The sequence below is a fragment of the Vicugna pacos genome, chromosome 10 (assembly GCF_048564905.1).
Source record: "Vicugna pacos chromosome 10, VicPac4, whole genome shotgun sequence".
Classification (NCBI taxonomy): Eukaryota; Metazoa; Chordata; class Mammalia; order Artiodactyla; family Camelidae; genus Vicugna; species Vicugna pacos.
Genome location: NC_132996.1, coordinates 45,405,521 through 45,431,110, shown reverse-complemented (window position 1 = coordinate 45,431,110; position 25,590 = coordinate 45,405,521). Strand labels below are relative to the sequence as shown.

The 25,590-nt window shown below is 36.7% G+C and overlaps 1 protein-coding gene across 3 annotated transcripts in view; it reads right to left on the bottom strand.

Annotated features, from left to right (window-relative positions):
- The window catches only part of ANO3 (anoctamin 3), a 357,402-nt gene that overhangs the window by 7,570 nt on the left and 324,242 nt on the right, over positions 1-25,590 (bottom strand). For all 3 annotated transcript variants that reach the window (XM_072969684.1, XM_072969685.1, XM_072969686.1), the window contains 9 exons: positions 22,909-22,945; positions 18,499-18,610; positions 17,626-17,683; positions 12,078-12,175; positions 9,300-9,433; positions 8,255-8,407; positions 4,329-4,476; positions 458-538; positions 169-274 (listed from right to left, as the gene is read on the bottom strand). In XM_072969684.1, coding sequence (XP_072825785.1) covers positions 169-274; positions 458-538; positions 4,329-4,476; positions 8,255-8,407; positions 9,300-9,433; positions 12,078-12,175; positions 17,626-17,683; positions 18,499-18,610; positions 22,909-22,945 — 927 coding nt within the window. The remainder of the gene's footprint in view (positions 1-168; positions 275-457; positions 539-4,328; positions 4,477-8,254; positions 8,408-9,299; positions 9,434-12,077; positions 12,176-17,625; positions 17,684-18,498; positions 18,611-22,908; positions 22,946-25,590) is intronic.

Here is a 25,590-nt window from a genome sequence, read left to right as displayed (position 1 = left end):
TTTTGTTTTTTGCACTTGTTAGAGTGGCTTCATTGCATCTGAACCTTTTATAGGGACATACTCAAGTCCTGTTTTGGAAGTCAATGAGAAACTGACTTCAAAGAGGCAACTAATATATCAGGTGGAAAAAGCGTTTATCTATATTAATTTTATCAGCCTGTGACTAACCTCAAATACGATAATGAAGGCCAGTCTAGCGGCGAGGATATGCCAGTACTGTAGGGTGAACTCATAGGGTTTGGAACTCCAAGGAGGCCCTCTGTAGTCTCGGTACCTAAAACCCATAAAAACAAAGAATTTGAAGGACAGAGACCAAAGTGCAAAAGGAGGCTCCAAATGTTCTTAATTTGCCGAAATTCCAAAACGACAGTTTACATGGGCTCATTAACACATTGAGGGGAGGAGGTGGAATGGGGAAAGTAAAAAGAGAAGATGACCATCATTTACGAGTAAGTACCTGCAATAACCAGACTTTCCCATACCAAGCTCACTCAGGTCAAAGAAGGATAGGCTGTTGTTGACATATCCTGTTAAACAGCTGGGAGGAGAGAAAAGAAAGCATCATGTGATTCAGAGATTCACAAATTTCCAGTTCAATGCCTTCACTGCAAATGACAGGATTTAATAAGTGCTATTATTCCTTTCCTTCTCATTATAAACTCCTAGCAACTCAGCTCTCTGATTCTGTTCTCTAACTCCCATTACATCTGTGATTATCACTTACTGAGACAGGCTCTGGCATGCCGTTTTCCGCCAATAGTTTCTATCTTGCCTTACCATGTGGCTTACATCTTATTAAGTGTTTCTATGCACTAGGCATAGTGGTAATGAGTTCCTAGGCATTGAAACTCCATAAATATATTCTTTATAAATATATAGACATATAACACTATTTGGATAATTAAAATTAAGCAGCCAATTGATAAACATGTTTTTTTGTGGTTTATTTATTAACTTATTCAATATATTTTTATTGAAGATCAATAATTTGTTAGAAAAATTCTAGATACTTGCTCTTCAACAGTGAACAAAACAGGCAAAAATCCCTACTCTGGTGGTCAGGTATTAAATTGTGATCAGGCTTAACTTTTACTGTAACCTTAGAATATATATATTGTATAGAACATGTATATCTCCACCATATAAAGAACTAACATTTACCATTTACAGAGACTAAATACCTTTCTCCAGGCCTATAATTCTAAAAATTTCTGATCTCAGATACCCTTTACATTTACAAAGAATAATTGAGGATCCCAAGCTTTTTGTATAGGGGTGTATCTATTGATATTTACCACATTAGAAATTGAAATAGAAATTTAGAAAATATTTATTTGTTAATTCTTTTTAAATTAACTATCAAATCCATTCAAATAATATAAATAACACATTTTAAAAGAGTCACATTTTTCAAAAGGAAAAAGTAGTGAGGAGAATGATACTGTTTTACATGTTTGCAAATCCCTTAATATCTGTCTTAATAGAAGACAGCTAGATACTTGTATCTGCTTCTGCATTAAATCTATTACACTATGTTGTTTTGGTTGAAGGGTAAATAGAAAATCTGACCTCATATAGGTAAATAGTTGGAGAAAAGGTAAACTATTTAACATCATTTCAGATAGCTGTCAATATTTTTCTTTGATATTACACCAAAGTTCTACCTGTGGTCATTTCTTAAAGCTCAGCTGCAATGTGGAATCTTAGAGTGTCAGGAAACTTTCATATGGATTTTATAGTAGAATTCATAGGTCTGTCCTGTACTTTGAATTCATCATTTATCCATGCATGATTTTATAACATCAAAAAGGGGCCATTTGGAAACCATCAGTTCCCTGAATTTTTTTTTAGTAGACTATGAAAAAGCACAATTGTTAACATCATCGCTGATTTTTATCAGAAATAAAAATCTGTAAGTACTGGGAATCTTTCAAGCTCAACAAATACTGTCAATTATTTTCCTTAAAATGACAAGTTAGTCTTGTGAATTTTATGTAAAAAAAAAAAAAGTGCCTGCTAAAAACCCAAGTCTGAATGCTCAGAGTTTGGCAATCGTTATTTCATGTTGACAAAAAGTTTGTTTTTAGTTTGCAACTCCAGCAGCCACACAAGCACGTTTATGCCAGATGACATCACACTTCAGGCTGCAGCAGAAGTGCTTTATGCACACTTGGCATTTTGTAAAATAGAATATTGAAAAGACATTTATTCAGAGGTATAGACTTGATAAAACTAATCATTATTACTACTTCATCAAGGGCATTCTGAAATGTCTTACTGGTATTTTTAAAATGGTGACTGTATAGTGTTAAAATGTGCAATCATAACTGGTACCTTTTGGTGCCACTGCCTTGAGTTATGCAAAGCCACCAGAAGATTTTATCCAATACTGCTTTTGTGCCATCTGTGCAGATGTCAATATGGTGAAAAAAGCAAATAGTATCTTAGTATTATTATGATAATAGTATTGAGCTCATGGACCCTGAAGAAGATGTGCGGGCCACAGAGAACCACTGCCTGGAACAGCTGTTACAGCCTGGACGCAAGTGCCCATCTCTCTTATTCTAAACCCCCCAAGTTTTAATTAGAGGGCTACACTGACTTCACTCCTCTCTCATTCACCCTAGACCTCATAATTTACCATTTCAGCTACTCTTTTGCCAATATCGTCCTTTTCATTGCCACCTGGTCTGTTTGCCACCTTACTCTGAAAACTTCCAATCTGAATGGATTTACTCCAATTTAACTGCTAAGTGTACCTGATGGAAATTAAATACCAGGAAGCCCCTATAAATGTGTGGTTTCAACTTCACCTAAGTCCTCCATATCTCTTCTTGAAATGATTCCACACCCCTGGTCATTGCATATGCAGAAGGGAAAGGGATCAGACGCTATCTAAGTCAGGATCTGGAATGCAAACAGCAGATCCAGCTAGTCTCATTTTCACTGGCCACTAGGTGGCAGTAAAGACACTAACAAATAATGCTTTAAGGAAGAGAGCTGCCCAGCGTGCCTACATATTTAAAAACCCTTAAAATCTGTGTTAGACCATTTTGAATTAAGAAAAATGGGACTTTTTTGGGTTTTCACTATTAATACTAAAAACATTTTATATTCATTTAGTGTTTTACAATTCATAGAGTGTTACCTCAGGCACCATTTCTGAAACGTAGGTCCAGATTGATAATGTGCCTTTTGGTAAAAGGCAAAGTTAGCACCTAACTATAGGGTGTCTGACTTCAAGTTAAAATCTCTTGACAAAGCTCCAAAATATAAAGTAAAATCTCATGCTTTTATTACCTTTCTTTGGAAAATTAAGACGTTTGTTTGTGTTTAGAAAGGCACTTCCGTGTTCTGAGAAAACACCGGTTCAACAGCAGAACTAACGGTGGATTTCACCCTAAACCCAGCTCAGCCCTTTGGGGCACATGTCCTGTACCTAGACAGGATGTGTGCCCAGAGCTGCAGGAGAGCAGCTTCTCTGGTCACGACCTTATCTCCTATCACTACTTCCACACCTAAGGCTAACCTCCAGCTACAACTCCAGTTTCTCTCTGTCGCCAAGTCCAGTGCTCCCTTGAGTTCTTCCTTAATACTAGTTTTCAAGAAGGAAAGATCTAAAAACACCCATATCCCCTACAGCAGTGGTTCTAAACTGTGTGGTTTTTGTCCCCCAGGGGACACTTGGTGATGTCTGGAGACATATTTGGCTGTCACATCTTAGGGCGCAGGGAGGTTGCTCTTGAGATTTGCTGGGCCAAGGATGCTGCTACACAGCCTGCAATGCAAAGGCCACCCCTTCCTCCCCAAAATAGAATCATCTGGTCTAAAATGTCAATAGCGCAGAGGTTGAAAACCCCTGTTCTCAAGTGCTGATTTAGATTTTAACCAAAAAGAAAGAGGAGACAGGTCTAGGCTAACGTTTTCTGCATGCTTAAATCTCTAGCTGTAAATTCCTTTTGGAAAAAAACTCTAGTCATATAGTTGACAGTTTTCTTCATACTCCGCATCTCCCCACAAACTAGCTGAATTCCCTTCAACAATTTGATTCACTAGTATGGGCCTCAGTCCTAAATTTGACTTCTAAATAAATTATAATGGCTCGAACATTTTGATACAAGTGATGCATTTACACGTAAAAACACAGAGAGCCTCTGAAGTTATTTGCTGTGGAAAACAGTTGCCCTTTATATCCCACTTGATTTCATGTAATAAACACATTATAAACGCAACGATCAGAAACATTACCCTTAATGGTCACAGAACAAAACCTCCCAATAGGTTCCCATTTTAATCACAAACATAAAATGTGTAAAGTTCAACCTTACCTTTCACCATATTCAAAATGATTTGCACAGGGGCCATATTTGTATTCATAGACAAAACGTGGGATGTAATCAGACGTAATAGCGATTACGAACGCATTGGTGATCACAGCCAGTATTCCAATGCCTTCAAGAATTCCATACCAGATACCTAGTAGGAGAAAGAGGAAAGATAGTGAATACAACAGAAAAAAATTAAAAACCTTTGATCAATCTTAATTTGGAAAAAAAACGTTTTTAGTTATGTTGGAACTACAGCTCTGTCCATTATTTACTTTCTTAATATGGGGTGTATCTCACGACAGATATTATAGCCACTGAGTACTTTTCCACAGAGGGAAGGCAGACACCCTCTAGAGGTGTCTGAAAATTAAAATAGCCTTAGGCATTTGTTCATGTCTGTAACAATGAGATACAGCACAGCTGCTTAGATTCTTCAAAGCCTATGTGTACAACTCGCTGACGTACTAAAAACAATGGAAATCAAGTTCTGCATCGTTGTGTGAACACAGAAATAGCTGTACTCACTATGGGTTTTGCCTTCTTCTTTGTCAAGTACCTTTTTAAAGTAAAAGTAGGTTAGTGTCAAGACCTAGAAATCACTAGTTGACATTTTTTACTTCTTAAGAGGCCAATCCGGCATCATATAGATACACAAAAAAGCTTTTGAAATTGTATTTAGTATCAGGAGACTATTGATTATAGTCAAAACTGATGTTTTAAATAGGATTACAGTTAACTTTAAAAATACTGTTACGAAGAAGCAAATCCTGGAAGGAAATACTCAAAAGTGCTGAAGGCAATGAGAGAGCACCACAACTTTCTCCACCTTCCCCCAACCTTCTCTGTTTTTCAGTATCTTCGTAAAGTGGCTACACTGAGTTGTTATGAAACAAAAAATTTAAAGATGTTAACATTTACCTGGTGGGGGGATTGTAAAACAAGAAATCAGAATTGATTAGAAAACGAATATCTGAATATATCAAAATTAACATTTGTTTTTACAAAAGTCACAATATCCAGTCAAAAAACCCCACAATAACCAGGGAGAAAATATTTGTTTCCCCAAAATAGATAAAAGGTTATTATAACTAAGATACAAACATGTTCTAAATTTTTAATAAGTTAAAACACCAAAGAGAAAAATGGACAAAGAATACAAATGAGCAATTTGCTATGGAAATGCAAAAAACGATGAATACATTAAAAAGTTTTCAATTACTAATTTTCACAAACACGTCCTTCACAAAATAAGATTTTTTTTTTTTAGTCTACCAGATTGTTGAAGATTTGAAAGCCCTGTACCATCTAGTGATGTTTAGGAATTGTGGAAACAGAAACTCCTTTACACAGCTGTTTAAAGTATGACTTATTATAATATTTGCAGTAATTAACCTGACATCTTTAAAAATTAAAATAGGAATACACTTTAATCCAGTAGGCCTACTGTTTGTGATCTATACTATATACATACTGTACACACACATAAATGGATATGTGATATGTAATATATAAAATATCTGTGTCTGTATTCATATCTGTATCTATCTATAGCTATATTTATGTATGTTTATTCCTATTTGTAGTGGGAAAATTGAGTATATGCCTATAAAATTTTTGGCACATTCATATATGAATATTACTACTCTATGAACATAAATTAGATCATTTTTTAAATTATTTTTTATTGAAGTATAGTTGATTTATAATGTTAGTTTCAGGTGTACAGCACAGTGATTCAGTTATACATATACATACATATATATATATGTGTGTGTGTGTGTATGTGTGTATGTACATATATATATATATATTTTAGATTCTTTTCCATTACAGCTGATTACAAGAAATTGAATATAGTTCCCTGTACTATACAGTAGGTCCTTGCTATTTATTTTGTATATAGTAATGTGTATCTGTTAATCCCAAACTCCTAATTTATCCCTCCTCCTCCTTTCCCCTGGTAATCACAATTTATTTTCTATGTCCGTGAGTCTATTCTGGTTTGTAAATAAAATTTGTATTTTTTTTTAAGATTCCACATATAAGTGACAGCATATGATACTTGTCTTTCTCTGTTTGACGTATTTCACTTAGGATGACCATCTCTAGTAGACCAATATGTTTTGAGCTGGAGAATATTAATGAGGGGAAAAAAGTGCGTAATATTTTTGTATACTTATATGAAGAAGAAAAACATTGACAAAGGATACACGCTTAATTGATACTGTTGATTCCCTGAGGTAGAAGGGTAAGGTAAAGCAGGTTTTTATACCTTTGTGTTGATGGGCTTGAGCAAAATTTAAAAAGTAATAATCCATGCACTGGAAGGTGCAATAAACACTCACTAAAGCTGGCATGAGAGTTTTATTTTTACTTCTTTGACCTATTTTCCAGATGTTCTTGAATGTGCTTATATTAATAATGAAGTAATGAGAATATCCAAATTAAATGGCAGCAGTAATTTTAGTTGCTTCAAAAAGTGGAAACAAATTGAATGGCATTAAATCTCTACAGATTAGTATATTTTAAACAGACCTTGGTAGTTGTAAAATACATAAATGAGTAAAATAAACTCAAAAGGTAACCTTACAATATTACCCAGAAAATTCCTCAAAAAAAGGGGAAAGTATATATTTGCATTCCCACATACTTAGACTTTTTACTATAAAACTATAGTTTATTAAAACAATATGCCAAGAATAATCAGATTAATGTGACAACTGAAGATTCTAGAGATATATTTAAGTTTATATAGAATTAGTATAACAGAAATAATCCAAACAAGTAAAAAAAAGATGGATTATTTAATAAATGGTTTTTGAAAAATTGGCTATGCGTTAGGAAAAAAAGCTAACTCTCAATTTCAATTCCTGTATTAACAACAAATTCCACATAGATCAACAAGTTAAATAAAATCAGAAAGTGCCGATAAACAAACAAACAGAATTAACACACAGACATCTAAAATACAAAATTACAATTAAGACAATGGGTGAAAAATCATGAGTTCCAAAGGACCTTTTTAAGAATGGCATAAATTATAACAACTATAAGAGTGAGATATCAATTTGATTTTATACATTCTAAAGCTTTATTCATAATAAAGTGAAAAATTAAAAACCAGCATTTGAAAATGTTTGCAACATATGTATCAAAGGCTAATGGTCCTATTAGGAGACAAAAATTACCAAATCAGGTATAATGGCCAAAGGGCATTAAAAAATTAATAAAGAAGAAATACAGATATATTTAATCTCATAGTTATAAAAATGCAATATTAAAAAATACCATTTTTCCTCCTTCAGATTGTCAAGAACGAAACAATAACAATTTAAAAAAATTTTAAAACCCCTTATTACACCTGGATTTGTTGACGAAATGGGGAAATGGACATTCATTCACTTAAAGTGGGAATATAAACTGGGAAAATATTTTTGGACAACATCTTGACAAATTACGTATTAAAATTTTAAATCTACATGCTCTCTTATAAACGATTTCCTTTTTAGAATTTTATCTTGAGGAAAGAATCAGATCGAGTATTTATGAAGATGTTCACTTCAGTGTTGTTTTGTTTCTAATAGCCAACAACTGAAGCAATCTAAACATCTCCAGTTAGGGGACTGTTTTTTAAAAAAGTCATACAACACATAATAGAGATGTGTGTAGTAATTATAAAGAATGAGTCAGAGTTATATATATGAACATGGAAAAGGTATATTTGAGATCCTTTCCACTTATAAGCAAATGTATGAGATTCATGCTTAGCATGAATCTACTCTCAACTAAGTGTTCATTTCATTCTTTCATTAACAAAAGGAGTTTTGGAAGAATGCTCCAACAATAGAAACCCACACGGTGCTAAGTAAGATCAAGCCACCTCTTGCCCTTAGTAATGCAAACACCGTTTAGTTCCTGAATCTTACCTATGTCAGTTGCACGGGCTGGCAAAGGCCTCCGCCACTGGGTGACAAATTTGTATGCATCCAGCCTGATTTCAATTATATTGTTTAACAAAGCCAAAAGAGGGGCCAGAGGAAAAGCCGCAACAAAGATGGTGGTAAAACCGAACTGCAAAACTGTAAAGGGAGAGTGTTAGACAATCAGTAATACAAACAGTGTCATTTATTGAGTGCTTTCTTTCTGCCATGTAACATGTCTTTACATAAATTGCCTTTAATCCTTTCTACATCCCTACCAGGTAAATATGCTGAGCCCACTCTACAATTGAGAAAACTGTAGCTCATACATGTTCAGTAAACTTGCTAAGGGGCCGGCAGCTAAAAAATGTTAAAATCTGCATTCAAACTCAGATCTCAACAGACTGAAAGTCTATGAGACTTTCACCTCTATGCCACGCAGCATGAAGGAAGAAAAGAGACGTCAAAGGGAGGGCCTTGAAGAAAAATGCTTAGTTCTAGACGGGAATCAAGAGACTAAATCCTGTCCTCTCTATTTATAGATGAGAAAACTGAGGGCCAGGGGAAAGAAGCAAATGTGAAAACAACACACAGTGATCTTAACAGTTGGAACGGAAACCCTTATTTTCATAATGCAAATAAGTAAGCTTCTCAAAGAAGCCAAGACTCAGACAGGATCTGTGCGAGTTTGTCATGAGAAAGAATTATTGCTTTATTTGGGTGGGATGATACACACCTAAACACAGGAACAGGTTCTGCTTTATTTTGTTCCTTTAAAATATTTGCTCAAAAGGTGGATGCTGTATTATGAGAAAAACCTTTCTTCTGGTCAGATGCTATGGCTGGCAAGACAAAATATGTGAACCTTCCAAGGACACTGCTTTAGCATCTTCTCCAGCTCTGCTGAGACGAAGGTGCAGATGTGTTTTAGAATGTTTGGGGTTGGAAAGGAGAGAGATGGTTTTTCTCTCTTGAATCAAAGCCTACGTGAAGTTAAAAAAAAAAAAGTATCAAGAAGATCATATAGCTCTGCAGAAAGTTCTTTCCTTACCCATTTCTAAGTATTCATCCATCAGTCCATGGATATTCATGGGCTGCAGATTCCAATCATTTTCCCACTGAGGTATGGAAGCATCTTGTACTCCCCGCTTGATTTTATGTCGTGACCACCAGTTCTGGATCAATCTACATCACAGAGCAGACAAAGGGCTTTTGAGCTCTTATTTAAGCATCTGGTAAACAATTTATAGTGTATTAAGAAAAAAAACACACCAACTACCCTGGGACTACACTAAGCATGACTGGGAATTGGAGGTCTTCACATGGTCTCAATTTCAAATTTAGCAAGAAAGAAGAGGACTCAGACATCCTAGGCCCTATAAATATCTACATATTTATCAAGGAGTCGATCCTCCCATACACTTAGGTGCCTCCTGATACTGATTAGGCAAACGTTCATTTCTATGACTCCTTCCCCTACCCAACCTATGTGACAAAAACTCAGACTCCTATGTTGCCTTTTGTGATTGGATCTGAGTCATCTTTCCTAATCCTCTGGGCTGTGCTCTCGGAACATGAGTAAAATCACCCTTCATGTTAGATAACTGAGCCCTACACAGAGTTTCAAGAGGTGTGGTTTCTAGTCCCCACCCTACAACACATTAGCTGTGTGACTTTTAGCAAGCCACTTCACTTCTCTTGAGTTCATATGTGAAGGGTTCAAGCAATTACATTCTGCTCCCATACTGAACAATAATTTACAGGCAATGGATCCGTGTCTCAGTCCACTTGTCAGACTTGGAAAGGAAGTAATAACACTCTTTCCCTGGTAGCCCGGGGCAATCTTAAGATTATATGACTTAAGATTATCCTGATATGTATATATTGTAGACTTCTGGGTAAGGAATTATTTTAAGAGTTAGATAAAAATTATCTCTAGGATGAGGTGAATCTCACAGGACTCCATGAAGAATATCCAACTCTCAATTTTAATGAATCATGGCCCTAGCGCTTCGGTGGGAGTGGGAAGAACCACCACAGCTAAATCAAAACATCAGGCAATGCTTCAATGTATGTTCCACGGAGGCTGCCCCGGGAGCCTCATGAAGATGAAAAAAAGGTTTGGGGTTGGAAGGTCTGCTTGCTCCTGTTTTATTTATTTCAGTCTGCTTAATATTTTAAAGAGAATTGTGGTTTAAAAGTTTGAAAAGCATGGCTTTAGGGACTGATTCATTCCTGCCAGATTTTCTTAAGCAAGGTCTTTGTCCAGATGTTGGAAAAACCACAACAGGATGGTATGTGCCATGTACCCTTGGGATTCGCTATACAAAATCCAGGCTGACGGCATGGACAAGGCCATGGTAAAAACGTGCTGTCCAAAGTGCACACGGTCTGCACAGAAGCACGTGGATAATGATAGCAGTGAGTATCAATCCTAATATTATAATGACCACTACAACATCCTATAGACCCATCTTATACTACGTCAGCTCCTGTGCTCGGCACTGGACACCTAATTTCCTCAGATATTCTCAAATTATACTCCTCAAACTTTATGTTTCAAAGAGGTAAGCCAAGGATAGAAAGGAGCATGAAGAAAGGATTGGGCTTCCCAATCCTCCATCCCTGTTCTCTCTTCATTTAAAAGAGATTCATTTTAAACTATTTTGAAAGTTGAGGATCTGTATAAACAGCTCCTCACAAAGAGCTTCTGTCACTTATTGATGAACGTTTAAATACCATTGGGTCAGCTCATTTAGTCTTCATAAATCCCATACTTTACAAACAAAAAAGTAAGGTCTCAGAGAGGTGAAGGATATTATAAGTATCCTTAGCAAGAGGCAGAGAAGGAATCTGAACCAGATCTCAGTAATTTCATAGTCCAGCCCTTTAAGACTGCTTGTAATTTAACACAATACTTTATGGCTGGTTTCAGGGTTAACATCACCTCTTCAACCCTCGGGTCTCTGCCCAGGAATATCCTAATATTATTTACGGGCCAGCGAGGAGAAAGACTCGTGGTATAATTTGATGACTAAGCCTAAGCTATTTATATCATCAGTCAAGTAACCCATTCCCCCACCATAATAAGGAAATTCCTCAAAATAATCCTGTTTCTACACTTGATTACGCCTCAATGTTGCTATGCCGCATTGTAACGTGCACTGTATTTCACTGTATTCTGAAGGCTAATATATTTTAATAGATGTAGAAGTGGGCATTCGGGGTCCTTCTACATCAGCATTTCACAGACATTTAAAATTTATCTATTCAGACAAAATAGAACGCTATTATTTTGATGTTATCACAATTCATTCTGTTCTAAAGATTGTTGCTGTAAGAAAGAGCACAAAACCTCCCATCCAGGATTTTACCTTTGTTTTATTCTGTGCTTGGAGAGGGCAGGGAAAAATGGAGGTTCTCTTTATTGAATAACAACAAAACGCACCTTGGTCTTTGGGTAGCCAAAGAAGCTAGAAAGTTATTTTTGTCCTCAAAAGCCTGTACCATCAATAACGTTTTAAGAATACCGAGAGTCTTAGTATGTTGACTTGATTAGGAGTTACTCCACATCTATTATTTCCTTTAGTCCTTACAGCTGTTCTTGAGACCTACAGACCTGTCAACCCCCTCTCAGAGATGTGAAAACTGAGGCACAGAAAAGGTGACTGACTTACACCTGGGCTCACCTTTAGTGAGGAGCAGAGTGGGAAGTGACTCCTCACCTGTCTGATCACCAAGTCCCGACCCCTAAGAACGAGTCGCATTACCTCTCTGTCTTTCTTCTCTGTAACTCTACAGAAAGCCGGTTTGAAAATTAAGAACTCACGGGTATCCCAGTTCCATGAAATTGTTCCATATTTGCTTCAAAAACATGATAACTCCCATCTGGAGGCAGAGGTCTATCAGACAGCCGCTAGGATGACACTGAAACAGAACGACACGGGCAATAACGATCCGACTTGGCTTAGCTGGTTTAAACATCCCCACCTTCAAATCACACAGCAAATTCTAAAGCCAGGTCACCCCACATCAGTGCGCAAAGAAAACTAAAAACAAGGAAGAAATAGTGCGTATGAGGATACTCGATATCGATAGGGAAGTTTTCTGTAATTATATTGGAACAGTGATCAAAATTGTAACTGCAAGAACAACAAATCTACCTTTTATTGAGCACTTACTATCTGTCAAGCCCTGTGCTAGGCATGATCACATTCAAAGAATGCTCTGGAATACTATATATCTATTAACAACCAGGAGACAGAAAAGAGTATTTAATTCTGTGACAAAATGCTCATACTTTTTTAAAGTAAGCATTTTATCTCAGAATAATTTTAAATTTGTAGACAATTTGCAAGGATAGTATGCAGAGTGCCCATGCACCCCTCCCCCAATTCTCTCCATGGCCCCTTACACGACCAAGGTACATTGTTAAAGCTAAGAAACCCACATTAGTACATTGCTATTAACTAAACTCCAGACTTTTTACTTAGATTTCATCAGCTCCAGGACCCAACCCAGGATACCTCTTAGCACTTATTTGTCATATCTCTCCCAGTCTCCTCTGGTCTAGACGGTTTCTCAGATTTTTCATATCCTTAACAGTTTTGAGTATTGCTGGACAAGCAACCTGTGGAAAATCCCCCAGTCTGGTGTTTGCATGATGTTTTCACATGTTTGCCCTGGGGTTGCATGCTCTGGGCATGGAGGCAGATCACAGAAGTGAAGTGCCATTTTCATCACGTCCTGACAGGGCTACACAATATCCGTGTGACACCACTACCATATAAACCCACATCATCTGGTTAATATAGTGTGTGCCAGGTGTTTCTACTGTACTCATTTTTCCCTTTCCCTATTCTTTTTCTTTAGAAGTGAGTCACTAAGTCTAGCGTACTCTCAAGATGAGGGGAAGATGTTAAGCTCTAGCTCCTGGAGAAAAAGTATCTATATATATTATAATATATTTTTCAGTGCTAAAAGCATCCCACAAAATAGTTTGTCAGTATGAGCCCAATTTTGCCTTCTCTGTGCTCCTTTGCTTTTTCAGATGTTCAGTAAGAGTTAGCATTAGAAACCCACACAAACAAAAATGCGATTACAGTGAAAATTGCAATGTGTTTTGCTTGAAAACCTTGCACTACAGAAGATACTTGAGTAGAAAAAGCGTGGGTCTTTTTCTTTGGAAATGGGTTCATGTCCTGCTTGTAAGGATGACGGTTTCTAAAGCTTTGATCTACAGTTTCTATTTCTGTCAAATCAGTACCAGTAGGACTTCAAAAGGAACAAATACTAGGGACACAAAGAGCCTGCTTTTCTGGTTCCAGCCCAGTAATTTAAAACTCCCTAGTTTGAGCCAGAGAGAGAGTTTGCCAGTGGTAATTTTCATTGTGTTTCAATTCTCTGTTCCAAGCACGCTCCTTCTTTCTAGGATGAATTTAAGACACCCCTGAACTCTGCCATATATATACCATAAGTGGGTTCAGTAGAATGTCTGAGGCAGAATAATTACTAAGCTACAGAGGCAGATCACAGATCACAGCATGCTGAAACTCTTCATTTTCACAGAGAGATTCAAAGAGGTAAATTAACTTGTCCAAGGTCATGCAATGCTAACTGGTGATGTGGGAATGAAAGTTTTGGTCTCCTGTACCCTAATCCCCTTGCTCTTTTACATAATGCTAAGGATGAATTCTATTTACCAAAATGTGTCTGTTGCCTTAAAGGGCTGGTTTAGCAAACCATGTTATTATGTGGGAAGAGAAAAGAAGATCATCATAGAACCATGTGAATGGATCACTCTTCACAATGTTAGGCCAAAGTGGGAACGCTGGAGGACAGGCCATTTATAATTTTGCTAAATTTGAGCCTTTGATGCCTTTGTGACTTACAGGGCAGAGAAAAGGGTACAACAGTTGCAGTGGGTCTGCCTCCTCACATAATGATTCCCTTGAGCTAAATCCTGTCCTTCAATACTCTAAAATTCATTTGGCAAAGAGTCCACATTTAGCATGCTTAAAAGGCATGGATGAATGTTCAGGAGACCCAGGCTTTCAGTCCCATTGCACCAGTCAAAATCCTGTGACCAGGGGCAACCCAAAGCTGGGTGCCTTCACATAGTTTTCCCGTTTGCTCCTCACGAGCACCTGGTGAGATGGGTGTTGATGTCTCCATTTATAGATAATGAAGCTAAGTAGTGGACAGGACTATCAGACTCCAATACCCTTGTTCCTTCTACTTCACCTATTTTAGTATGTTTACTCTAAATCTAGTAACACGTGTGAGCCAGCAATCATTCCGCAACCTCGTGTCAGAATCAACGTCCATCAGCTCCGCCCTTGTGCCTGTATGCTATCCCAGTGGTGGCTGGAAAGCACAGCGATCAGAGCACAGACTTGAGCTAGACCACCTCAGTGAACCTGACATCAAACTGACGACTTCATCAATTTATAAGTCTGTTTCCATAACTGTAGGCACATTACATAACTTCTCTAAGCTTCTGTTTCCTCATCTGTAAAATAATTATAATAACAGAATTTTTGTGAGGATTAAATGCATTAATGTATGTAGAATTCTTAGAAACAACTGCTGGAAAGTGCTGACATATAGTAAGAACTCATTATATATTAGCTATTATTAACATTTTTATATAGATTTACATATATGAGATATTATATAGCACAGTATGAGGGAAGCCCAGTTTAGCCAGCTTATGAATGTTCTAAATAAAATTGCAGTATTTTCTTCTTTATTTATAATGACTACCATTACTTATGCCAAGGATTTTACATGCATGATCCAATTTAATCCACCTACTGCAGTACTACTGAGATGGTTATTCTTATCACAATTTGCAAAAAAAATATTGAGACTTAGAGATATTAAGATCATGCATTTAGGTGGGGCAAAATTAGAATGTAGACTGTCAGACTCCAAAGAGAGAATATTTATTATATATCATGGTTATATTCTTTTACACCATCAAAGAAAAGAAAGGAACTTCTCCATTTGCACACCCCATGTTATCCAGCAGAGGCCTAGGTTAATATTGGTCAATAAATGCTTGCTGTATGCTTGAATTCAGAGGGTCAATTCTTATTTTCCATCATGTCTACTTTTTACATCTACATGTCTAGGATTTCTAGGGTCTATCACAAACCCATATTTTTCATTTCACTGATTTTTTCAAACTAAATGATCCTTTGTTGGAAAATATATCCACTATCTGCATCATACATACTGTGGGAAATGTCTAAGATGATTATGAAACATTTTTTCTTGACGCTAGGATTATAATTATTTCCCTGGGACTTTCAAAGAAGAAGCATGAATTCCAATAATTTCCCAATTAAGAGTAAGAATACTCAATGAAACAAAATCACTGGTGCTGGCAGCCCCTAAAACGGCATCGACAGGCCGGCCGACTTGCTGTGACCGCTCTTGTCCCCCACACTACCCTTGCTAACTCCAGCTGAACGCTCCTGGGAAAAAGGAAGCCGTGCTTTTTTTCACCCCAACTGTATAGATGCGCCTTTGAGAAGATACACTCATACTTCTGGGCTATGAAAGAAAACCACAAGTCTGATTGGAGGACTTCCCAGGGGCCTGGGATTACAGAAGGCCTTGGTCTATCTCTGGCCAGTGGAAGGGTACCCAGGCAGCTGCAGAGACAGAGCACTGATAAATGCCAGCAACAATGGTAGAGTCCCTCCCACAGTCTAGGGGTTCTGCTTACTGTGTTATGCAAATCATCTCTTATCTGCTAATGGTTTTGCAACCTAAGTATTACTGCCACCGGTTTACAGAGAGGTTAAATTAAGGGCAAAGAAGGAATAAGCAGCAAGATTAATAGTTGAGCCCAGTTTTCTATGATATAAACCACATGTTCTTGGAGACTTTTAGGCTTTCTCCATGTATTCCAAACAACTTTTACAAGACGCTGGGGAGACAACATTAATAAGCAATCCCCTGAGTTTTGAGGGACTTTTGCCTAGAGGCTGGAAATGCCTCTATCCTCAGATTTCTCAGGTAATCTCTTGTAGCCTCTCTTTAAATTATGACCTCCTACTAATGCTGCCATGTATTAAATTGGACCTTACATTAGAATAATTAAAACAATTCTGAACTAGACAAGTGAACAATCTGACAATGACACAGAGTCCAGAAATAGACACTATTTCAAGATGTAGGAGGTAACAGATCTCACAATCTAATTTTGCTGAGTAAAAACTGTGTTATTTACTGAATATATATGGCTGCCAAATGGGGGAAAATCTTGATTACTGCTTACACCAAAACAAACAAACAAAAACAAACTCCCAATGGACTGAAAATATCATTATTTTTAAAAACAACATTAGTTAAAAATACAAGGGTAGGTTTTAGTTTCCTGAGTGAAGAACATATTTTCTGGCATGGCACAAATTCTCAAAACCATTAACAACAGCAATATTTTGATTAGAAAATGCTACACAGTTTTGTAAAAAATGAAATATATAAAACAAAATTTAAAAATATGCAAGAAAATAGGAAACATAGCTGCAGCAAATTTGAAAGACTAGGGCCTGATTTCATTAGTTTATAAATTATCAAAACAGAAAAACAGTTTAATGAAAATGTACAGGAATAATATATACAAACAGAAATATAAAATGTCAACAAAGATATGAAAAATATTTTCTAACTCACTTGTAATTAATGGAACTAAAATCAAAATGAGATATCCTTTGAATTAATATGTTAGTAAAAATTCAATTGTTTTTCTTGGCAAAAGTCTGAGGAAGTAGACTCATACACTACTGGTAGGGGCTGACATTTGGAAAGACAGTGACAATGCACAATATTCTTGCCCTGTGATATGGTGACACTATTCCTAGACATTTTGTTTCCATAACATATATATTATAAATCCATAAATAAATATAAGACTTTGAAGATATGCATATATATTTATAAATTGGTATTTCAATTAAGATTTCTTTTAGACTAAATTTTCCCTGCTTAAAAGGAAACCCAACATATTTAAAAGTTTGAAAACCCATGTGATAGATAATAATTCCCCCAAAAAGAAAAAAAAAATTCCTGGAGCTAAATTTTTGGACTTTGTTAAAGGAAGAAATGGTTTTGGTAGAAAATTTAAAAGAGCAGAGATCAGGATCTTGCAGTTTAACCTTTAAGTTTAATCTTCTTTCTGCAAAGACTTAGTTTCTTAATCTCTGAACCTATTGGAAGTCTCCTTTATCAGAAATATGCCTTCAGCACACCTGAAATCCCCTTTACCATCTCTTCTTTCTCTCTCTTCCCACCCTCTCTTCCTCCCACAGTCCCTGGTCCGTGTCCATGCCCATCCCCACACCCACCCTTACAGGATTACTTACTTCCTCCAGTCTCCACCGGTTAAAAAGTTTATTGTACTTTCCGGGGTGGCCTACAAATCTGTAAAAAGTAATTTTAACTCATTAGCATTCATATGGGGTTGGCTGGAGAACATTTACAAATGCATTACACCAAGTGCATGTGTGGGTAGACATCAGTGTTCACTGGCGCAACTTGTCCCCAAACAGTTGACGTAGGCCATGCTCACACATCAAAGGCCCTGACTTGAAAAGGAAAAATGACGTGTGAAGTCAATACCAATGGGCTGAGAAAGTACAGACAAATCAAGCGAACAAAATTTTCCACTTTCACTTGTGGAGTTTTAACGTCTTACTGACCCGGTTAATGAATATTAATACAATGTGCCAAATTGTTTAAGGTGTTTCTAGCTTCTGTCTGTTTCCATGACACTGGCTGGAAGGTTAAGCGTATGGCAAACCAGAACCAGCAGTTTGATTTGCCTTATGTTGTGCTACCTCCACCGAGAGAAAGCAATACGGAAGGTAGACTGTTTAACATGCTTCTTTTTCATATTTTGCAGCAAAGTTAGGGGGAAAAAATTACCATGATAGGTATAAGTGGTTACACCAAAATTATTTTCTTATTTAACAAAACCATTACCGATGACTGGAGAGTCATAATTCAAACCAGGTATGGCACATAGGTTTTATTTTTTTATGCCAACTTTCATTGAGAGTGGCAGCTACCAGCACTGCACTGAGAAGTGTTTTGATTTGAAAAAGCATGTGAAGATCGACTGGGGCAGTTTTCCCAGGCAGAGGACAAGACTTTGCCTCCTGTGTTAACAAACTGGCAGTGGGACAGTTGACATTCTTTTTCACTTTGCAAAGATAATACGTATTAAGTTGACTTACCTCCCCAAAAAGAAAGCAATATAGAAGATAGAACTGTTTAAATTGACAAACTGGAAGAGGAACATCTTTAGAGCAAAGCTGTTTTCCCATTCAGATTCTGTTCGAGGATATTCTAAAAGGGACAGAGGGTGTGTAAACACAGATGAGATGAATGACAAAAAATACGAATACAGAATCAAAATTCTCACGTTCAAATTCTGGTTCAGTCATTTACTAGTTCTTTGAGGCACTCAGTGTCTCTGAGTTCTAATGTCTGCATCTGTAAAAATATAAAGGCGAACATCTGTTCCATAGAGTTGATGAAACGATTCAACGAGATAATCTTTAGACTTCTCCCACAACTACAAAAGTACAATGCTCGTTATTAATATACAAAGATTTTCAGGATTCTCTCTGCTATTTTCATTTAGAGGTAACCATAAATAGTAGAACAGTCTTTCACCCAAACTGGCTATACTTGATACAGGGACCTAAACTGTCCACAGAGTTCCACCAAGAAGGAGTATTTTGCATGCAGACTGAAGCGGAACGGTAAAGAGGAAAGAGGGCTGCATCACCACAAGTGCTCATCTCGACCTTACATCTAATTTGCTGATAATCTTAGGCAGGTCTCTTCACATATTTTGCAATTAGTTTTATAATCTATGAAATGAATTTAGACAAGATGATTTTAAGAACTCTGTCAACTCTCACATCTTACGGTTCTGACTTTTTAAACGAAACGAAACAAAACAAAAACTGGCCAGGGGCTGCTCTGGTGCTTCCAAAGCAATCCCTGGGCTAGGTTTTAAAGTCCAAATGTGTTCACAGCCCATTTCTACCTTCTGATTACTTTAGTTCTTCGACTACATCACTTACACTCTTGAGGTAAGGCTGCAGTATAGCAGAGACTTTTCCAGCTAAGGAGAGAGACTGGATAGAGACTGATAGCATGTACAGCAGCCCTATTCCCACTCAGTATCCAAATAAATGACAGAAAATAAATATGCACATCTAATATGTAGTCTAATGTAACTGAAATATTCAAGAAAGGTAGAAAATAGATGAGATCTGACCCAAGGAAAAGATAGGCCAAAATGTATGAAAAAGCAAAAAAGCACAGAATAAAGAAGAAACAAGTCTTGGGGAACTCCAAACCCAAAGCAGGTGGATGCCAGAAACAGGAGGGATCCGTAGGGCACCTAAAAGGGTTACTGGTTGATGGACACCACTGAGAGCAGTCAGGAGGGCCAACATTTCCCAAAAGGTTTTGATAGGTTGTGTTTTTACTACTGTTGCTTTTTAAATAGTTTGTAAATTAAGCACAAAACTTATTTAGAAATGAGAATGTGGATTTTTAAAAAATCCCATGTGTAAGATTGTTTTTGGTTCCCCATTTCTAATTTTATTGCATTATGGTCCACAAATGTGTCCTGTGTGATTTCTACTTTGGGACAAAAAAGGTGCAACTCATTTGTGGCCAAATTACATGGATACATTTTGTCACTGTATCAGCTGTCGGAAAAGAATATTTGTTTTTCTGTTGAGCATATAATTTATATACATTTTAAAAGAATCTTGCTAGTTATGATGTTCAGATACTCCATATCCTGGCTTATATTTTGACTATGGATTTATCAGTCTATTTTTGTATTTCTATCATTTTTTGCTTTCTATATTTTAAAGATTTGTGAGAAGGTGTATAAAAATCATGACTATTCTATAGACCTGGTATATCTTTTATTAGTATGAAGTATCTTTTTGTCTCCCTCAAATATATATTAAATTCTAATTTGCCTAATATTAACATGGTGACACCTGATTTTATTCACTGTTTTTTGGTATAGATGCTCTTATTCCTGAATTGTCCTTTGCTTGACAGAATAAAAACTCTTTTCATCAGTTGGCTTAATTTGTTTCTTGGAATCCAGGTTGATTTTTATAGTTAATTAATATTATAGATAAATCACAGTTCATTTGTATAGATAATTTATTATTTGGAACAACTGACAATTATCCTGATGTAATCCTGAATAATCACAAAACTAAACTGAAAAAAATATTTTGGATCAAATATGATATATTTCTTCTCTAAAAAAACTCAAATGTGGCAGAACTGAAGCTTTGATTTGTGTGTGTGTGTGGTCTTTGAAAATAAAATATTTGGACAAAAAAGAAATCAAGAAACAAAGTCAAAAAATATTTTAAATAAAACAGTGCATGGCCTCTTCTAGAAAGTAAAACCTAATTTCTAATTTGAAGCACAAATTTGCAACTCAAAAATTGTACAGACTATAATGTCATATATATTTATACAAAAATGCATGCAATGATGTATTATTTTAAACAAATATCAATATTTTTATTAATTCAAATTAACACAGTTCATTCACTATTAGTTAATAGATATGAATCTGCAAAAATTATGGTATGAGTTATAGGTGGAAAAATCAAACACCAAGTGAAAACTTTGTTCCTCCTGACACTTAGCACAGATAACAGTTCTGATTCTTTCTTTTAATTATGCACCCTCCCCCAAATCACTTCCTTAGATTTGCTTCCATCTTGGGTATAAAGTACCTTAAAAGTAAGTAAATATGAGAAATCAGAGCTAGAAGAAAGCTTTGAGACAATCTAATTCAAGTGCTTTGTTACCCAACTGAAGAAAACTACAGCTCAGAGGTATTACAGAAAGATGCCAAAGGTCATTCCCATTAATGGAGCACCTGCCAGGTGTCAGGCAGCCAGTCTACAACAGTAATGAAACAGGAACTATTTATCATTCTCATTTTACCAATGAGGAAACTGAGGCTCAAAAAAAAAAAAAAAGAGAGAGAGAGAGTGAGGAGGAGAAGGAGCAGATGAAAAGAGAAGAATGGAGAAAGAAAACTTGCTCAAGATCATGTAATTTCCAAGTGAAAGGATCACTTAGCAGCAGAGCATGAAGTAGGAGCTAGTTTTCCGCGACATGTTACTTTTGTTGTTACTTGTAATTGTAAATACATTGCAAGGGAAATAACATATCATAATGGAGTGATATAGTTACTGCACCGTAGTAGGTGGAGTCTGTCACATCTGAGTTTCAATGTTACTTATTTGTCTTAATTATCTTGACTTTCTTATTCATAAACTAAGGATCCTACTGTCACAGAATTATAATGACAATAAAACAAAACAGTGAGAAAGAAGCGTTTAGGTTAGCACAGTGCCTGGGCTCTGGTGAGTTCTCAAACAATAAAAGATCGCTGCTCAAACAGCTCTATAATAAAAATTCTGTTTCCCAAACTGGGGGACAAATACTTAAGTTTGAAGGAAGAAAAAAAAAGACATTTTCTGACATACAAGGTCTTGAGAAACTGACTTTCTAGGTAGTAAAATAAGGAAGTAACTCAAGGCAGAAGAAACATAGGATCCAAAAAGTAATGTCCAGTTGAGGAAAAAAAAAAAAAAGTAAAAGGAATTTCCACAGCGCTGGTGAGAGGAAGTGCAGGTGCAGCCGAGCAAAACCCAGAGGGCAAGCTACTGAGATTGGAGCAGACAGTGGATTCAGGGAGAATAACTCTAAGAAGAAAGTAAAATGAGTACTATACTTGGTGGTTTTGAACGTACTCAGAATTCAGAGTTACGGCAAGAAGCTTGGGATAAATTAAAGAAAGTACGTGTAGACAATTAAGCAAAAAAAGTGCTCTTATTCGCTTCATGAAAATATAAAAGCTGTATAAGAAAGGAAGCAGTCACAGAACACACCACGCCTCAGATGTGAGAGCAGTTCTACAGATAGAACGATGTGAACCCTGACTGTTCATTTTGCTAAAACTGCTGATATAACTACTTTGGAAGGAGGAGAAATGACAGTCTGTGTATCACAGGTGATGGATGGGGAAGTGTGAGGGGACAGGACACTGCACGGAATAAAGACCTAAATTCTTGTCTCTTAAAGATGGGAAGGCAATCGCTTCCCAAAGCTGGAATATTCAAGAATGGCAGTAGTAGCATGCTGTTTAGAAAGAGGGTAGAAAATAACAAAAGAAATTGGTAAAACTGCTAAAAAGCAGTCCCTGGGGATACGGAAAAAAAGAATGGGTAGTCTTTATAAATCTTTTAATACTCTATTGTCTTTCAAATTGAGTACATGTAGTATAACACTGATAAAACTAAACACCGGGGGGAAAACCCAAAGAACTGAAAAGGTAGGGGAAAAAAGCAATCTCAGGCAGGGAAAACTAGGCTGGCTACTTTCTAGTAAGAAGACTTGGTAACTCTATACATTGCCTCTCTGTAGTATGCAATGTAGTCCAATTTCCTATGCCACTTTTTTTTATTAACAATTATGTAACTGAAGTTGATATTAAAAATGCTAAATTGCATAAAGCAACTACAGACTGATATTCCCATGTTATTCCCTTACAAGGAGTGAGGTGAAGGACTTACCTAAATTAGTCAGAAGGTAAGCAATCTTTTCATAAGCCTGTAGTAAGAGAAAACAAATACTGAATGTTATTTTCTTTTAGAAAAGGCTGTTATTTACAGTATTCAAAGAAACACCTGAAGTATATTCTACACGGTAGCTACATTTTTAATTAAAGCAGAAGCATGTTTTAAATCTCACTATGTAGTGCTTTACGTATACACATAAACATAAAATGTATGTAACAAAAATATGTTGCAAATATACGTGTGTGTGTGTGTGTGTGTATACACTTGATTTCTGCAATAAGAAGTCTTTTCTTGTATCTATGTTTATTTCCATTTTATAAATCAAAAAAAAAAAGACAAAAAAAAAAAAACCCAAAGACATTCAACTAGTCAATGGCTAACCTGGAATTTGATAATCAAATTATATGTGCTTTTTACTAGAATAGAAGGCTAAATCGAAGTGTGACTTCTTTCCTATTGACAAAGAATTTTCCAAACTACGACACATACAGTGGGTAAAACTGCATTCCTAAAAACAAAATTGGTTCAGTCATTATCTAGAACAAGCTTCATAGTCAAATCTGTTGAATCTATAAGTAAGTCACATGCACAATAGATTTTTATAACATTTTTCATATTCTGCCACCTTCTCCCTGCCCCACCGTACTCTGTTCACCACTCATACAGACTCAAGGAAAGAAAACATATTTCAGTATATTCCAAGTAAGCACAGTTAGAAATACATATTTACTATGGACAGAGGGTGGTATGTGTTTGTGGGTACATGCATGTGCATGTGAATGTGACTATATAACCCCATAATTCAATAAAATATTCTTTAGATGACAAATCCCAAAAACCTTGCCTGTTGCCATGCAAAGTCAAAAAGTAGGTATCTGGATACTTTAAAGGTTGCTCACCTTCCCTGACTGTTCTTTCAATAGAACTATTGTGATTATTCATCTTAGCCGTGATTCAACCCACCTTTTCCTGAGATCTAAAGTATTATCTTGAGACAGATTATATTGAGGACAATAGTCTCATTCTATCCCAGTGCGGTTTTTTTTAACTATACACACAAGTTATCATTTTCAAATTTTAGGACCAGATTAGCTTGAATTCATGAGCACCCAAGTTATCTGGGCTTTGTTCTTTTCCATGCCCTATTTGTCAAGTAAGATGATTATAGAAAGGTCTCCTAAGAGTATGATAAGATAGCCTTATCAATCAACAAATACTACTTGAATGGTTACCATGCCTTGGGCACTAAATTAAGTGTCTTCATGGGGATTAAGAGAAAATTTTATTTAAATAACTGCCATTTAGAGTATTTGGCTGGTACCGGGCAGTGTTTTATATATACTATTATTTAAGTTTGTCCTTACAACAATATTATCAAATAGGTACTATGATGCCCATTTTACAGAATAGGAAACTAAGATTTAGAAAGTTAAGTACCTAGCCTGAGATAATACTACTAAACAAGTAGCAAAGTCGTATCACGGCTCTCTTGTACCATCTATGCTACGCCTTGTCAAATAAGCCATTTCAGATTTTTGTCTTAATACTTAGCACACAGACCTGTCTGCCAGCCCGGGATGGCAGTATTTATGGTTGATGCCCCAAGGGATTACAATACCCTCTGGAGGAATGTTATATGAGTCACAAAAGATGCTGTGCCAGCTCTGCAAATACTGCTTTTGGAAAGCTCTCTGGGGTACTTGAGAGCCTGCATCATCCAGGGCCCAAATGCTGTAGCCGACTGGCACCCTCGCAAAGATGAGCTACGAAATCAGTCCATGCAGAGTGACTTGCTAACTCCCCCACAAAGTGTAGGAAGAAACCACAATTTAAATATAACCAACCGTATGGTATATGACAGCAATCAATCACGTGGACAGGGCAAATTGCGGGGGTGTGTGTGTGAGTTGGGATGGTTACATAGTTGGGGGAGGAGATAATAAGGGGGTACAGGGTCAATTGTTCTGGACCCTGCATCATATCGATGTGGTGTATGTATACACAACATATATATGCACACACATCATTGTATGTATATATGTAGTATATGTGTCTATAAAATATATATAAATCAAATAAATTTTAAAAAATATATGAAATACCATGTTGGAGAACCTATGCTTTTAAACATCATTCACTTGGGCATTCAATAAGCTGACAATCTCTTAATCAAATATATTGGGTTAAAAATGTTTATTAGGAATTTCTAATAGGCTGGGGGGACCAAATCCCAGTGAGTCAAACATTGTCTCTTTCATGGAACTTAAATTCCAGTGCTCAGAGACATGTGACAAACGTGTAACTGGCCAGGAGACAAAAAGCACCAAGAGGAAAAACAGAGCCGGTAGGTGGAGAGAGTGTAGTGGAGACACAGGGTGCTATCTAGGGTGGTGGTCGGGGAAGCCTGTCCAAGAGGGTGGCATTTGAGCAGGAGCTGTGTGACCCGAGGGAGCCTGGGAGGGATGGGGCCAAGGATCTGGGAGACACAGAAACAGGAAGCACAAAGGCCTGAGCCTGCCACGGGCCCTGTGTGTTTCGCGAAGAACAAGGAAGTTGGGGGGCCAGGGGTGGAGGCAGTAGAGGAACAAGGTACCAAGAGATGAGTCAGAGAGATCTCAGAGGAAAACATTTTTTCAGAACCTGGTAACAGGCCCTGGTAAGGACTGTAGAATTCAT